The sequence below is a fragment of the Thalassophryne amazonica genome, chromosome 5 (genome assembly GCF_902500255.1).
Source record: "Thalassophryne amazonica chromosome 5, fThaAma1.1, whole genome shotgun sequence".
Lineage (NCBI taxonomy): Eukaryota > Metazoa > Chordata > Actinopteri > Batrachoidiformes > Batrachoididae > Thalassophryne > Thalassophryne amazonica.
Genome location: NC_047107.1, coordinates 44,556,059 through 44,573,694, shown reverse-complemented (window position 1 = coordinate 44,573,694; position 17,636 = coordinate 44,556,059). Strand labels below are relative to the sequence as shown.

The 17,636-nt window shown below is 40.3% G+C and overlaps 1 protein-coding gene across 2 annotated transcripts in view; it reads left to right on the top strand.

Annotated features, from left to right (window-relative positions):
- Positions 1-17,636, top strand: part of rasa1a (RAS p21 protein activator (GTPase activating protein) 1a) — an 88,876-nt gene that overhangs the window by 32,295 nt on the left and 38,945 nt on the right. For both annotated transcript variants that reach the window (XM_034170093.1, XM_034170094.1), the window contains one exon: positions 13,579-13,714. In XM_034170093.1, the coding sequence (XP_034025984.1) occupies positions 13,579-13,714 (136 nt within the window). The remainder of the gene's footprint in view (positions 1-13,578; positions 13,715-17,636) is intronic.

The following is a 17,636-nucleotide window of genomic DNA, read 5'->3' as shown; positions in this document are numbered from 1 at the left end:
AGTGTTGCAACATACATGTCTGCAAAGGCACGCACTAAAAAATAATAAACAAGCACACACGGAAGGGGGCGGTGTTGGCGAATGGCAATTTAGATATAACACAGGTAAAATTAGGTGTAACTTCATTTGTTAATTTTTCAAGAAAAGAAAATGCGCAATTTTATTTAAACACGTAATGGGGAGGTGATGGTCTTGTGGTTAAACAGTGGGGTTTAGTCCAGATCTTCAGTCCAAACCCCCGTCTGGCTGGAACATCACTTAAGGCCCTTGGGCAAGGTCCTTAATTCCCAAGTTGCTCCGGGTGTGTAGTGAGCACCTTGCATGGCAGCACACTGACATCAGTGAGCGAGTGTGTGTGAATGGGTGAATGTGAGGCATTACTGTAAAGGGCTTTAAGCTTGTGATATAGATGGACAAGCGCTATATAAATACAGTCCATTTACCATAATTCTTTAAATTAACACTAATTTATGGAAACCAGTGAATTATGGGCTTTTGTTATCAAGGAAATTTTTACTGACTCTGACTTTGCAGACAGTGTTGGGATCTTTGGCCCGATTGCAGCATTTGAGAAGCTGAATGAATAATGAGTGTGTCTGTGTTTGCGATTGTCCTGGATCAAGACTAAGATCAAAAAGGAGACTCAGTGGTGTCATTCTTCAAACAGTCTGATGGAAAATGGGTAGTTTTTGCTCATTGTATTTAAATAAATTATTCTAATAACATATACCAGGAAGTCTGCACATTTTAAAATTAAATTCATCAATCTGGTAGCCTTTGAGAGCCAATTTCAGTGGTGAGTTTTCACTCTTGTCAACTTTTTTCATTCTTTTGCTTTAGTAGAAATTTAATAATTAAAAAAAACATTGGTTGAATATGAATAATGAAGACAGGAAAAAAGTCTCATCCACAACACATGGTAAATGAGACGGCGTTTAGCACAGTTTAGAAATGGTTAAAAAAATTTAGTTTAATCCAACATATTTTAGCCATCAAAGACGTTGTTAAAAATTAAATTTGGGATTTGGGACATTTAATTTCCATGGGCTTTGAGAAAAAACAGAGCTACCGGTAATAACCAGTGTTTGACAGTTACCTATTGGTCGTTGGCGAGATATACTGTTACATACATTATACATTGTTTTTCAAATCAGGAAGCAGGATATGTCAGTCTAGTTAAGTAAGGAGACATGAACAGTATTAGCTGAAGTTAGCCAATTGAACTTTGGTGATCAATATAATTTCGGCAGTTGAATCATGGGTTGGCTGTTGGTCCATTGATAATGATAATTTTCAAATACACCTTGCAGTGCAGTGGGGCCCAGAGTAGTACCATCCTAGCTCACCCACCAACTTGAGCAGCCCTGCACCAGCCTTGGGGGGCCTTGATCTGTTACAAGGGTACAGGCACACAGGGCACCCCCACTAAGTCAACAAAAGACATAGCTACTGTGGGGGAAAAAAACATACATAAGCTAGAGAGATGCAAGTAACTGTCAGTTTGCTGTTGATACATTGATAATGATGAATTTGTATTTGGAGTAGTGACTATCTGCAGTGGGCAATGTAATGTTACTTAACAAAAACAATGTTTCATTCTCAAAATGCCATTGTCTTTTGAATGTAGCCCAGAGGTTAGGGTGTGGATGCATGGGTGCCATGCCCGTGTACAGTTGGAAAGTGGGAGAGAGATTGAGGAGGCTGAGTGACGAGGAGTAAGAAATACTTAATAGTGCAAAACAATCTTTTTTTTAATGAATCTTTTTTAATGATCTTTTATGTTGTTATAAGAAGTGTATGGTGATTTTACTTCATTGTGAAACTGGTGTGACAGTTTAGACGATCGTGGGCTGCCACAGTCTGGGTAGTTCTTAGGAAATACTGAATTGACACACTGCAGAAGCTTTTATGGGTAGAAATTGTATGTTAGTATTTGTTGTCTGTGGAGATTCTCAGTCATCTAGGTCATGATATTAGGTTTAGATCCTTGATGATGTATCTTGGTATTGGTGTCTGTTCCACAAAATGGCAACAAATATGTCGACCATTTGATACATTATACGAGATGGTTTATGTATTTTATAACCTTGTTAGTTTGTTTAGATTCTAATTAGAAGTTGAAACTTTTCCAGAGTGTAATGTGATGTTGTGACCCAGAATGAGCACAAAAATGTGGCTGACTGCATTTGTCCGTCAATTGTCAACAAAAATTGCAGATAGTCTCATAGACGCTGCAGTGAGAGGACACAGGGTTTGCATTAGAATTTTTGGCTCATGATTCCTGGGACACACTGGGTATTGAAAATGTGAGTCCCAAGGCCCAGTATCGAGTTCCAGCACCTTGAGGCGGCTGTGCTGTCTCGCATGAGAGCCAAATTCACTACATAGAACTACTAATTTCAGGAGCTACTCAAGTGTGTTCCAGTCTGCTGAGAAAGGTGGTGTAGCAAATGATGCCATGAAACTAAAGTGTGTCTTAAGATTTTGTGGTTTATGTTTGGAAAAAGGCAGTGTAAACAAAAGTAAATCTATAAATAAAGGTATTCATTTTCCACGACGCTATAGGGGTGCAGGTGTTTTGAAATAAAACAGGTGGTGGATCTAGTTATTCTTTTTACTTGTCCAGAATTTGCTGGAAATTTGTTAAAGTGAAGTGAATTAAAATAAATAAAGATTTGTAATTTTTTATCTCTTTCTTAGAGCCACAGCTTGAGCTAATTTAATTCAAAGTTAAATATGCCAAGCTTCATATTTTGTTATTTTGCTTTATATTTCATGTGATGTTATACATTAAGGCTGCTACAAATGATTATTTTGATAAACCACTAGTCACCGATTATTTTTGCGATTAGTCGACTAATTGGATCATGCATAAATTGCTGCTTATATCAACAGCATGCAGCTGCTCTTATATAACCATCCTGTGCTTCAAGCTTGATGTGTTTAAGGTATGTGCTTACGAAAAATAAAGACAATTAAGATGATAGTTCATTCAACTTTCACTTGGTAACAAAGTCATCCATTGAAGAGGAACATAATTTCTTTAGCACTGTAATGTAGCATTATAAAACATTAGCATTATCACATTTCCTATTTAAACATGACAACAACACATATGTTTGCTAAGGATAATGAAATTGACATTGTTAATGTTAACAGCTAAATACGTAGTTCAATATAAACATTGTTAGTGGCTACCTAGCCAATTAGCTTTCCGAGATGACTGTCTCACTTCATCAGACTCACCCACAGTGTGTTTCCTTCTCAGATGCTCCTGCATTGCCATTGTACTGCCGTGGAAGGCAAGTTTTGCCTTACAGATTTTGCATTGCACATTTTTCTTTTTAAAGGAAAAGAAAACCCACTGATAAAATACAGCTGGGAAGATACTGTGCTATTAACTAACGATTGATGCGTATCAATGAAAATAAGGAGCTCTTACAACTGAAATATCTGCCTCGAAAGTCAGCATTTAAGCAGAATTTGAGATTTCTTAAATGCTGTTGTTGACACAATTTTAACCAATCAGAAAAAAAAACGGATCGTGTGCGGCACTGCTGTGACGTACCATGAGCACAGAAAGCTACGGGTGGTGAACACACGCTGATGTAAAAGTCCTCTGTCTCTTTCTCCCCCTCTCTCTCCCTTCCTCTCACTTTCTCCCTCTCTGTCTCTTCCTCGCTCGCCATTTTCCTGCTGAGCAAACGTGAAGCCCTTCAGCTGTAAAATAAACTAAATTTCTAAATGTATCATCAGTGGCACTCACGGGAGTGACTCTGGATAAACACTGAAGGCTTTTGGTGGTTTTCCCGTTCAGTGGAGAGAAAGTGAATCTCTGTTCAGCTGCCCTCCTCAGCTGTGTGTTTCACAGCCTTGGGACGTTGAAGCAGCTGATTTTCAGTAAAGGGCCTTTCACACCGGATGCTTTGGAAGCATCAGATGTGCCACGAATCAGTCTAAAAAGCATTATTTTCAATGAGACGTGTTGCTTTTTAGATGTGTCAAAAGCTGAGCTAAAGCGATGCTTCTGACGGGAGCACGCATTGCTGTTTGTCGACAGGCTGACGCGATCAAAGTTCAACCCAATCCAACTTTCGCTGCTCTTAGCTGTGATGTAGCTTTGTGCTGTCCAATAGAAGCGACGCGCCGGGCCAAAACATGGAAGACTGGTGGTAGGAACCACTGATCTATAAACAAGGCACTTTAATATACAGATCAGTGCAGAAACCGCTGATCTTTAAAACACTGTGTTATATACAGATCAGTGACAGAAACGTGTCACAGGACCGTGCATTTATAGAGCAGTTTTCTGAAGAAACTCCTTGCAATTTTTTTTACCTCAAAATTGATTTCTGATTACTGTAAAAAAAAAAAATGTTTAGAACACATATAATTAAAATAGTAGAAAATAAAAGATTCTTTAGAAACCTTTCTTCATCTGTAAATTAAAACCATAACTTACCTGTTATTCCTGTTGGGGAAAGTGTAGTGACACGGACCCACAACAGGGGGCGCAAATGAACAGTCAATAGATGAGCCAAAAGGTAACAATTTAATGTTGTGAATGTGCACAACGATGATACAGACAATCACAGAATCTGACAGCAGTCAATATACCAAGGTGACATGTGGGCAGGCTCGAGGATAGAAGACGTCTGTCCTGAGAAGAGCCGGAACCACACGATTTCCACCGCCACAGAACCCGGAGAATACTGGAGCCGCCAAGTCCCGAATTCCCAGGTGATCACCGTCCCCGACTGTCGGATCTGGTACTGCTGGCGAGGAGCACAAACAGTGAGTTGTGGGTGTGTGCACACCTAGTAACAAAAACAGTCAGAAGGTGGAAAGTCACCTCCACCTCTAATCACACACACGTGCAGCTCCTGTCTAACCACTTATCTGGTTGGGGTGTGAAGCGAAGCCGTCGCTGATCACACCAAACGCCAATCCCGCAGATAAGGAAACACTTACAGGAAAACGGCTGCAAAGAAGTTCAGACTATTAGTCAGTGTTTTCAGTTTAGCAGAAAATTACCTTCCCAGGTAGATGATATCTCGGCAGCGAGGTGGAGATGACATCCGGCTTTTATGGAGTGATGAATTGAAGATGGGTGACAGCTGTCATGAGTTGATGTGTGACAGCTGTCACTCCCGGTTGTGTCCGTGGCGGCAGCGCCCTCTCGTGCCTGAAGCCCGCACTTCAGGCAGGGCGCCCTCTGGTGGTGGGCCAGCAGTACCTCTTCTTCTGGCAGCCCACACAACAATTTCTTGTTTAACATAAAGAACCTTGGACATTTATTTTTAGACAAACAAAAGATTATTCATGTCTCATTTCAACCAGGAAAAACATACATTGTAAATAAATACAAATCTTTATTATAAATGCAACAGGAGATAATTTAACAATGACTGCAGTGTCTGTAAAGTAGGATTTCTGTGACATAAACTTCATGATGAAATTATTTTTTAAATTGAGTCATTTCAGCTTTTAATTATGTCAGAATATGTTTGCCTTTAATGTTGTGATCAGGACAGAGTCATTTCTAAAATATGAATCTGACAAGTGATTGTAAATGTTTCAAAATTGTTCACAATAGGGACAGAGCTTCTACCTGTGCAAATGTCTTTTGACTTAACTTGCCCTGGAATGAGGCCTGAACCCCGGCTGCTACGTGCGGGTCAGCAGTCCTCTGTCGGCTCGGCATCACTCCGAAAAGTAGCTGAAAAAAGCTTCTCCCAGCAGAGTGGTTGCTGACGCAAATCCAACATGGCGATCGCTCAGCTTTCTCTGGAAAAAAAATCAGAGTGAAAATCTCCGCCCCCTTGACGCATCCGACGTGATGTCACGACGTACTGGGAGGCGTTGCCTGAAGCATATAAAGCATGCAGTGTGAAAGGCCCCTAATAATTCATTTCGTCTTTCTGAAAATCCATGCTCTGCGGCACAGGCCATTTGAACCCAAGAGCCGGGCGGAAATTTGCTGTTACCAGTGGATTAAAACTTGTCTCTGGTGCGGGCTCATGAAAGAAACGGCTCGCCTTCAGTGCAGAAATGTCCCATTCCCCCTCCTCTCTTGCTGTTCAGCAATAAACAGCAGGCAGTATTAGAAAGGTTTCACAGACGTGGTTTCTCTCCAGTATCGGAAAATCCTGCTGGTTGGATTTGTAAATTCCGATCCATGAATTACGTCCGAACTGATCAGGGATGTTGATTGCTGCTTACATGCTTTGCCCCTTCTATACTGAAGAGCGACACTGGTGGAGTTGTGAACCTCTGTGTAACGTCACACATTGCTGTTATAGCATCCGGCATGGCATCTGGCATGGCCGCCTACTGGTGGCTTTAGACCAGCCATTCAAAAACGCTCTTAACTTTAACATACGAGGTCTGTTAGAAAAGTATCCGACCTTATTATTTTTTTCAAAAACCATATGGATTTGAATCACGTGTGATTACATCAGACATGCTTGAACCCTCGTGGGCATGTGAGAGTTTTTTCATGCCTGTCGGTTACGTCATTCGCCTGTGGGCAGTCTTTGAGTGAGGAGTGGCCCACCCTCTCGTCGATTTTTTTCATTGTTTAGGAATGGCTCAGAGACTGCTGCTTTGTTTGATCAAAATTTTTTCAAAACTGTAAGGCACAACTGATTCAATAAATTCATCTGGTTTTCGGTAAAAATTTTAACGGCTGATGAGAGATTTTGGTCTGGTAGTGTCGCCGTAAGGACGGCCCACGGCGCCTGACGGCGATCTGCGCTTTGAGGCGGCAGCGTCTCGCCGTTTCAAGTTGAAAACTTCCACATTTCAGGCTCTGTTGACCCAGGAAGTCGTCAGAGAACTTTCAGAAGAAGTCGGCATGAGGAGTTTATTTGGACATTCCATTGTTAACGGACATTTTGTAATGAAAGAACGTGCGGGCAGAGTCGCATATCGGGCCGCACCCGACCGTGGGTGGTCGCGACAGGAAAAACACCTCCGTTGGAAACCTTAACGGGCAAGTTGGAACATGCCCAAGCTGTTAAACAATTTCTCAGTTACTCACTCGTTGAAAGCCATCAAAAGCCGCCTGAATTTTACAAATGGTTTTCAACACGGAGATGTTTTTCCTGTCGCAGCGCACACAGATTCGCCGAGTCGTCACGGACCAGACCGATCACTGAAATTTTGATCGGCCAATACCGATCAAGGCCGATACCGATCAAGTACATATTTGGATCATTCCCAAAATAATAATAAATTAATATATAAACAAAAATAAATTTAAGAAATATTACAATTTGAAAACAAATGCACCCGAGTGTGATGACAGCTGCAAATGCGTAATGCTAACTTTTAACATTGAAAATGCCATAGACATGCTAACGCGTTAGCATCGCTCCCGTTTTTAAGTTATAAAATACATCTATCAACTGTTTCAGTAGACCATAACAGGTCGGTTTAACATAGAAAAAGGTAAATAATACTCACAGACATATGCTCTTTAGGGTTTTAGCGGGGGAAAATTAAGCAAAAGAAAGAAAGTATAAACGAAACAAAAGGCTCGAAGCATTGCTTCAATCTGCTAACCACTGGTTCGATTGGTTCAAGGTTCAGAGCAAAGCCGCGCTGCAGAAAAGTTGATCACGGACCCGCTGCAGGGTCTGTAATCAATGTAGAGAAATTATCATTTTCCTGACAAACACACCAAGCGCTCCCTGCACTACTGCCTGCACTGTTGTGATCCGTCCTTTTGATCGGCGCATTTTGCCGATCAAACCGATCAAGGCGTGATCGGCCGATAATGATCGGTAGCCGATCGATCGGTGCACCTCTAATCACTACTGACCCGGATTACCATTACTGCGCATGTGCGTCAAGGACAGAAATGCAACAAAAGATACAGTAACAGTTTTGAGAGAAAAATCAAGGATAACGTTGATTATTAAATTAGTCACTGATTATTTTGATAGTCAATGTAATTGTGACTAGTCGACTAATCATGGCAGCCCTATTATACATAGGTCATGAATAATGTTTAAAATGCTAAATCACATTAATATTGGATGCATATAGCGTTTGCTACTGTGTTTAAAAACTACATTATTATACATGGCACTCATATAGGCAGGCTTTGCTGTGCCAGATCTATCCCGAGGCTCCCTCGTATGTGCTCAAATCGTTTCGTATCCTCTTTTGCTGCCATCGGAATGTGTAAATTGCGGTTAGATGGTCGTCAGATTACACGTCGGATAGGTGTCCCATCTTGACTGTGCCCGGAGAGTTTTGAACATATGCTTCACACTCGGGGCCGGCAGCTGATTTTGACCAACTGTGTCGACTTCCGCAAATGGCTGTCAGAATGTTTTGGAACTGAAATCCGACACTTTTGGATGTACGCCAATTCATAAGTCTGACCCCACTCTGCGTGATTCTGGCTATGTGTGACAGGGGTATAACATACAGTGGCTTTAATCTGTGAGCTACGTCAGGCACTTTAACACAGTGAGACAGAGATTAAATATAAAACCTTTTTCATTATATGTTTTTGAGTTGGATTACAGCCCTAGTGATTTTTGCGGGATGAATTTACTCTGCAGCACTTTTTTAATTTAATTTAATTTCTTGACTAGTCATATGACATGTCACACCTGACCATCTTCAGTATTTTGTCAAATTTAAGTTTAATTTTTGCACAAATTACAGTATGTCATAAAGCACCACTCTGTACAGATTACAAATCATTGTCGGCAGCATCGCTATTTGGCGAACAGCCCCTCCGTGAACTCTTACAGCACTTCATGAACGCCAGATTAATAAGTAATGCAATGTAAAGTTGGCGACTTTATCTTCTTAAACACCGGTCTGATATCATATGTTGACAGTGATTCAAAATGTGTGTTGAAACCCATTGGCTTTTAGGTTCCTAGTTTGGGAGAAGAAAGTAAGTTAACCAGTTCTGTTTATTATTCCAGTGTTTTGGGTGGAGTGATACAGGCTGGTTCACTGTTCTATGCTGTCCCCTTAAGCGCCCCTTACACAGTCTGTGTTCATACACAAAGCAGGCACCCCACCTCCTGCCAAAAGCAGGACAGAGGGACAGAAGCAGTGACTCGCGGCAGTGAGTAGAAACAAACAAAACTGGGAATGGTGTCCTGAGTGCATGGTACATATTACATATTGCATCCAGCTTTGTTGATTTTGTGTCAGGATGGTGTAAGCGTGAACAGTAATTTATTAAATGCAGGAGGAAATTTTAATGCACTCACAAATTAAAATATGAACCATTAGCAAAAGATCTATTCAGCAGATTAGCAGTTTGCCTGCACTGGGATATTTTGTTATGGCATTGTAGCCTGGTTACTATTTCATGGCTTTCAAGTCAAAAGTACAATCACATAAACATTTCTAAAATGACTTCATTTAAACTCACAGTGAAAACTAATATTTACAACTCATCATATAAATGAAATAAAATATAAAAGCCAAAATGATGGGTTGCATAAATAATTTCACCTTTCAGCATAACACTGGTAAATCATCAATTTTACAGCCAATTTTTTTTTTTTCTTTTTTTCCCAGTCAAGTCAGGGGATAGATGCATGAACCTTTCTAAGTCACTGAATATGTCTTAGACTTTAATTTACATCAATGGTACTGTGTGATAAATATGTTAAACAGTTAAACAGCTTCCTGGTGAAATGGTATAGAGGACAATTTTATTAAAAATAAGACTAGAAAGTTCAGCTACAGTTTGCCATAAGGCTTATGGGATATGCAAACCTGTATTTGATCTGTTTTGTTGTATGACAATCCTTCTGTGCTCCACTCAGCTATGAAGGTGTGAGTGTTGATGCAAAATGCAAAACTTGCACAATGCACTATTTCTCCAGTCGCTGCTGCATAAGCTTATACCTTCTTTAAAGTGTAGGTGACACCAAACAACTAAAATCAAGAAAAATGATGAAATGCTGTTATTTTAAAAAATCTTGAACAGTAAAAGTCGATAAGTGCACAGGTGAAGGATAAACAGCTGTCTGAAGCCTGTGTTCTATTTCAGCCCTTAGCCGCGACCATATTGTTGCTACGTCATCACGAGAACGGGACCTGCTGATTCAAGCCCAAATCAATTGTAAACACTGCGGAGGTCAAGCTGTAAGTCCAGTCTGAAGGTGATTCTGAAGAAACTGTGGTGGACACAGCCCGCCACAGGAAAAACACCTCCGTTGGAAGCCTTAAGGACAAGTTGGAACATGCCCTGCTGTTAAACAATTTCTCAGATACTCACTCAACTGAAAGCCACCAAAAGCTGCCTGGATTTTACAAATGGTTATCAACACGGAGGTGTTTTTCCTGTGGCGGGCGTGCCGCGCCGGCTGCGAGCCGACGTGCCAATCCGTCCGCACGTCTTTCATTAAATAAAAATATCCTTTAACAGTGGAATGTCCGGATAAACTGCTGATTCCGACCTCTTCTGAAAGTTTTCTGTTCTCTCACGACGTCCTGGGTCAACACAGGCTTAAATTTGGAGGTTTTCAGCTTGAAACAGGATGACGACGTCGCCTCGGAGCGCTGTGCGACGTCCCGCTCCGTGGGAAGTCCTTACAGCGATAGAAACAATCCAAAATCTCTCATCAGCTGTTAAAATTTACACCGAAAACCAGCTGAATTTCTCGAATGGTCTCCACTCGGATGTGCCTCACAGTTCTTGAAAAAAATTTTGATCAAGCACAGCGCCAGTCTCTCAGCAACTTCTCAGACAATGAAAATCTGACGGGGGGCTGGACCACTCCTTCCACAAGGCGTGCTCACAGGCGAATGACGCAACCAACAGGCGTGAAAAAACTCACGCATGCGCACAAGGGTTCAAGCTTGGCTGATGTAATCACACGTGATTCAAATCCATATAGTTTTTTAAAAAAATAAAACGGTTGGTTTCTTTTCTAATAGACCTCGTGTATATATATATATATATATATATATATATATATATATATATATATATATATATATATATACTCAACAAAAATATAAACGCAACACTTTTGGTTTTGCTCCCATTTTGTATGAGATGAACTCAAAGATCTAAAACTTTTTCCACATACACAATATCACCATTTCCCTCAAATATTGTTCACAAACCAGTCTAAATCTGTGATAGTGAGCACTTCTCCTTTGCTGAGATAATCCACCCCACCTCACAGGTGTGCCATATCAAGATGCTGATTAGACACCATGATTAGTGCACAGGTGTGCCTTAGACTGTGCACAATAAAAGACCACTCTGAAAGGTGCAGTTTTATCACACAACACAATGCCACAGATGTCGCAAGATTTGAGGGAGCGTACAATTGGCATGCTGACAGCAGGAAAGTCAACTAGAGCTCTTGCTCGTGTATTGAATGTTCATTTCTCTACCATAAGCCGTCTCCAAAGGCGTTTCAGAGAATTTGGCAGTACATCCAACCAGCCTCACAACCGCAGACCACGTGTAACCACACCAGCCCAGGACCTCCACATCCAGCATGTTCACCTCCAAGATCGTCTGAGACCAGCCACTCGGACAGCTGCTGAAACAATCGGTTTGCATAACCAAAGAATTTCTGCACAAACTATCAGAAACCGTCTCAGGGAAGCTCATCTGCATGCTCGTCCTCCTCATCGGGGTCTCGACCTGACTCCAGTTCGTCGTTGTAACCGACTTGAGTGGGCAAATGCTCACATTCCCTGGCATTTGGCACGTTGGAGAGGTGTTCTCTTCACGGATGATGCGAAGGAGATGTGTTGCACTGCATGAGGCAAATGGTGGTCACACCAGATACTGACTGGTATCCCCCCCCCAATAAAACAAAACTGCACCTTTCAGAGTGGCCTTTTATTGTGGGCAGTCTAAGGCACACCTGTGCACTAATCATGGTGTCTAATCAGCATCTTGATATGGCACACCTGTGAGGTGGGATGGATTATCTCAGCAAAGGAGAAGTGCTCACTATCACAGATTTAGACTGGTTTGTGAACAATATTTGAGGGAAATGGTGATATTGTGTATGTGGAAAAAGTTTTAGATCTTTGAGTTCATCTCATACAAAATGGGAGCAAAACCAAAAGTGTTGCGTTTATATTTTTGTTGAGTGTATATATATATATATATATATATATATATATATATGTGTGTGTGTGTGTGTGTATGTATGTGTGTGTATATGTGTGTGTGTGTGTGTATATGTAAACTGGTGTCAAAATAAATAGAACACTGCCATCTACTGGTGTCCAGACATTTAGTACTTAGGGCGAATGTTGCCATGAACACTACTGGCCAGTAGATGGTAGTAGTGACAGTGAAAACTTGCCAAAACAAAATTCCAGAAAATCCGTGTCTGCTACATTTAAGATGCGTGGAATTTAATAAATGCAAACTGAATTTCAGACATCTGATATATATTTCTCTGGAACAAAGACGACAGACAGTGTTTGACGTAAGCAAGATATTAAAGAGCAAACAGGAATCAATTGCAGTGATTCCTGTTGAAAATAATGGAGAACCAACCTGGGCTTCTTCTGGCATAAACCCAGAGAATATATTCACGAAAGTTTTAGGCGCAATATACAAAGAGTTTAATGCTGTTGTCCGTGAGGAGCCTGATCAGAGCGTCTCAAATGCATTTCTTCTGTCGTGAATGTACTGAGATACCCATAATGCACCTGGACACAGCATGTCCACACTAAAACATTCAAAATTAGTGCATTACTTTAAAACTAAAACATATATCTAATATTTTCACCTTTTAAAACTTCAGATGTGACATTAATTTAAATAACTTGTCCGAATTTAGTTTGGTAAAATTTTTAACCATAAGTTAAAACTGTATGCCTCTGGATGCCTTGGGTGATCTTGTCAGTGTATCAGTATGTGGTGAAAAGAAATGAGCTTTTTTCTTTTTTGTGACCAGTTCTCCTTTGCTTGCAGAGGATAGAGCAGTTTCTTCTGGAACCAGCTCTCCTTTGTTTGCAGAGGACAGAACTGCACATCTACTATGAAACATTTAACAGGTAGATAGTCAACTGATTTAAGACTTAATAAATGTTTCTCACTGTTAAGCTTTGTTCACCATGTCTGCAACAATATGTTAGCGGTCTAAAAATTATCGGACCAAAACTTATCGGAAGATAATTAGTCCGATGATGGTTTTCAAAGTTATCTGAAAACCTAATACAATAATGAAAACATTAGCTTCGATAATTAGTGGTTAGCGGATAAGCGGAACTGTGGCCACCACTGGCGCGCGCGTGTGTGTGTGTGTAAATGTTATACAGCTACTTTTGTCTTTTGCTGTACGTTTACTTATTGATTTATCTTTTCCCAGGCTGTGTGTGATCTGTATTGTAGAATCATTATCATAATGCAAAGCTGATACTTTGTAGGTTTAACTTCCTGAGACCCTGCATCCACATTTGGTAACATGAGTTAAAAAAAAACAAAGAATTACTTCCTGTTCAAGGGCAGCTCTTTGGAGGATAATCATTAATGAATGCAACATTTCTGATTACCTTCAGTGTACCTGTTATCCCTGCATAAGTCATTATTGTGCTTCCTCCTAACAGGATAATCGCCATGTGTGGGGACTATTACATTGGTGGGCGGCGGTTCTCTTCACTGTCAGACCTGATTGGTTACTACAGCTATGTGTCTTGCTTGCTAAAAGGAGAAAAATTACTGTCACCAGTTGCTCCACCAGAGGTGAGTGACTGTACGAGTATGAGTGGAGCACTTCAAAGGACATCCCTAATGTTTGAAATACATTTCATTTATGCTTGAAAATTTGCAAAAGTAGCTTTCCACTGTCCCCTCAATGATATTAATAGTTATTGGCCATATTCTTCTCATTTAACTAAGTCAGCAGTTAAGAACTCAGTCTTGTGTCGATATTACAAAGTAGTAGTGATAAATGAGTTATATAATTGAGTACATAAGTGTATGGACAGTCACACAATTTTTCTACATTGCCTCTGTACACCACCACCAGTAGAGTTGAAATGAAACAGTCAAGATGTCCTTTTAGACCTTTCGCTTGAATTTACGGGGGTTTAGTAAAAAGTACAGCATTAAACATTTAGGAAAGGCAGCCATATTTGTCCACAGTCCCGCCATATGTAGACACCATAAGAAATAGGACAAACATAGAATAACAATTGTTAATACAAATCACTTTCCAAAACAGTTTTCTGTAGGCAAACATTTCCAAGTCACTGAACGTCTTAGAATTCATTTACATTAACTCTTAAGAAATACAAAGTAGTTGCTACTGTATGGTAAGTCTGTCTAGAGTGAGCAGTTCTTAAAACTGAGTGACCGTGCAAGAAGGGAATTAATGAAGGAAGCCAACAAGAATCCCATGACAACTCTGAAGGAGTTATAGGCTTCTCTAGCTAAGATTGGAGAAACTGTGCATTGTACAACTTTAGTATGTTGCATCACCAGTTATACAGATTCATGGTGGAGTGACACAGAGAAGGATTTTCTTAAAAAGATGTGAAACATCAGCTACAGTGTACCAGAAGGTACATGAGATACCTTATGCCAGATTTGATCAGTTTTCTTGTGTTAAACTCCTCTGTGCCATTCCACCATGAAGTTGCAACTGGTGGTCCAACAGAGAGTAGTTGCACTTTGCACAGTTTGTCCAGTCACAGCTAAAGAAATCTGTAACTTTTTCAGAGTTGTCTAAGTGTCCCGGCAACTTCCCTCACTTGTGTTTTCCTTGAATGGCCGTTGTTTTTCAGAACTGCCTTCTCCAGACAGATTTTTGCCATTCAGTGCCATGTTGTTGGATTTTATTTACATTTCTCATTAAGAAATACAAAGACACATTCAGTGACTTGTCTAAAGGAAAATGACTGTAAAAAGTGATGATTTGTATTAGTGGAGCTATTTCACAGAGCGCTGTTCCATCCCGTTTCATCCCGAATAGCAAATCGGGGCACTCCCCAAATCGTCGTTAGTGCGTGGTAGCGTCCAGGTGTTGATAGTCTTAACAGCTTCAGTCATGTTTTGATGTCCGGGGTAGTCCTAGTGAGTACAGCTTGAAACGTGTTTGATCGTGCTCCATCTGGGTTAAAAATGTGAAGCAGAAGCAGCATTTGTTACGATTTTGGCCGAGAGTTCAGCTAGGCAGAGCTTCTTCGTTTTGTTTTCGGGCAGATTGCCAGGTTTGCAATTTATAAGCCATCCTGTTAGGAGGCAAGCCTGAGTAAGCCATTTCCTCCTGTTTTTGGACTGTTTTTGGATCTTGGGCAATTGTAATAGAACGGTGCTCTGTCAAATAGGGGTGTAATGCTTTTATTTTGTTTGCCACCTTACATATAGCCTCTGAAAATTCAGGGGACTGTATATAGAGATGGCTATAATTCTTAATCAATCAATCAATTTTTTTATATAGCGCCAAATCACAACAAACAGTTGCCCCAAGGCGCTTTATATTGTAAGGCAAGGCCATACAATAATTATGTAAAACCCCAACGGTCAAAACGACCCCCTGTGAGCAAGCACTTGGCTACAGTGGGAAGGAAAAACTCCCTTTTAACAGGAAGAAACCTCCAGCAGAACCAGGCTCAGGGAGGGGCAGTCTTCTGCTGGGACTGGTTGGGGCTGAGGGAGAGAACCAGGAAAAAGACATGCTGTGGAGGGGAGCAGAGATCGATCACTAATGATTAAATGCAGAGTGGTGCATACAGAGCAAAAAGACAAAGAAACAGTGCATCATGGGAACCCCCCAGCAGTCTACGTCTATAGCAGCATAACTAAGGGATGGTTCAGGGTCACCTGATCCAGCCCTAACTATAAGCTTTAGCAAAAAGGAAAGTTTTAAGCCTAATCTTAAAAGTAGAGAGGGTGTCTGTCTCCCTGATCTGAATTGGGAGCTGGTTCTACAGGAGAGGAGCCTGAAAGCTGAAGGCTCTGCCTCCCATTCTACTCTTACAAACCCTAGGAACTACAAGTAAGCCTGCAGTCTGAGAGCGAAGCGCTCTATTGGGGTGATATGGTACTACGAGGTCCCTAAGATAAGATGGGACCTGATTATTCAAAACCTTATAAGTAAGAAGAAGAATTTTAAGTTCTATTCTAGAATTAACAGGAAGCCAATGAAGAGAGGCCAATATGGGTGAGATATGCTCTCTCCTTCTAGTCCCCGTCAGTACTCTAGCTGCAGCATTTTGCATTAACTGAAGGCTTTTTAGGGAACTTTTAGGACAACCTGATAATAATGAATTACAATAGTCCAGCCTAGAGGAAATAAATGCATGAATTAGTTTTTCAGCATCACTCTGAGACAAGACCTTTCTGATTTTAGAGATATTGCGTAAATGCAAAAAAGCAGTCCTACATATTTGTTTAATATGCGCTTTGAATGACATATCCTGATCAAAAATGACTCCAAGATTTCTCACAGTATTACTAGAGGTCAGGGTAATGCCATCCAGAGTAAGGATCTGGTTAGACACCATGTTTCTAAGATTTGTGGGGCCAAGTACAATAACTTCAGTTTTATCTGAGTTTAAAAGCAGGAAATTAGAGGTCATCCATGTCTTTATGTCTGTAAGACAATCCTGCAGTTTAGCTAATTGGTGTGTGTCCTCTGGCTTCATGGATAGATAAAGCTGGGTATCATCTGCGTAACAATGAAAATTTAAGCAATACCGTCTAATAATACTACCTAAGGGAAGCATGTATAAAGTGAATAAAATTGGTCCTAGCACAGAACCTTGTGGAACTCCATAATTAACCTTAGTCTGTGAAGAAGATTCCCCATTTACATGAACAAATTGTAATCTATTAGACAAATATGATTCAAACTATTAACTGGTTAATATGATTTTTTAAACACCTTGTATTAAAAATGTAAGTCTACACTACAAGCACTTCTTGACAGAGACAAAATTACAAAAGTTGTCACTGGTCATGTACTTACAAACCTAACTGTACTCGTGCTACAGTTGAGCAGTATTAAATGTTTTCCTTTTTTATTTTACAGACTGCATTTTAGAATAATAGGGTTGGTTCCTCAGATGTTTGTTTTTCTACTTTATGGTTTGGCAGTAACCTCCTAGTGTAACGTTGCAAAATGTAAATTGTACTTCCTGTTCTTAGAAAGCAATCATCCATACTAAGCGATTTTTCACTTTGTTCTGTTTTTGTGAATTGATTCTGAAATATTTTACAGAGCAATTAAAACTAACTTCAAAGCTTCTTATAGTTTGTGACATAAACATTACATTAACATTATGAAAAATTCCTATGCAGCTGAAACAGCTGAAGAAATACACAAGCAATTATAACCAGAACACATGATCACAGTGTAACTGGAAGGGTTTTTCATGCAAGATTAAATTGGCGCAGTTGAGCGTGATGATTAAGCTCGTGGTTGCTTGTATAATGACACATTTTTGAGACAAACACATGATTTTGCCAATGCATGCAAGAAGATTCAGTTTCTCAGTTCAGCACAGTTATTTTCCTGTTGCAAGGGCATTGTAAAAATGTAATGCAGCTTACACTAGCTCAGTTATTGCCTGATATGTTGAGCAAGTAGAATAGTGTTAAAAGTTTTTATTTTTGTCTTGACTGCATGAGCTGTCATTAAAACATAGGTTTTAAAAAGACC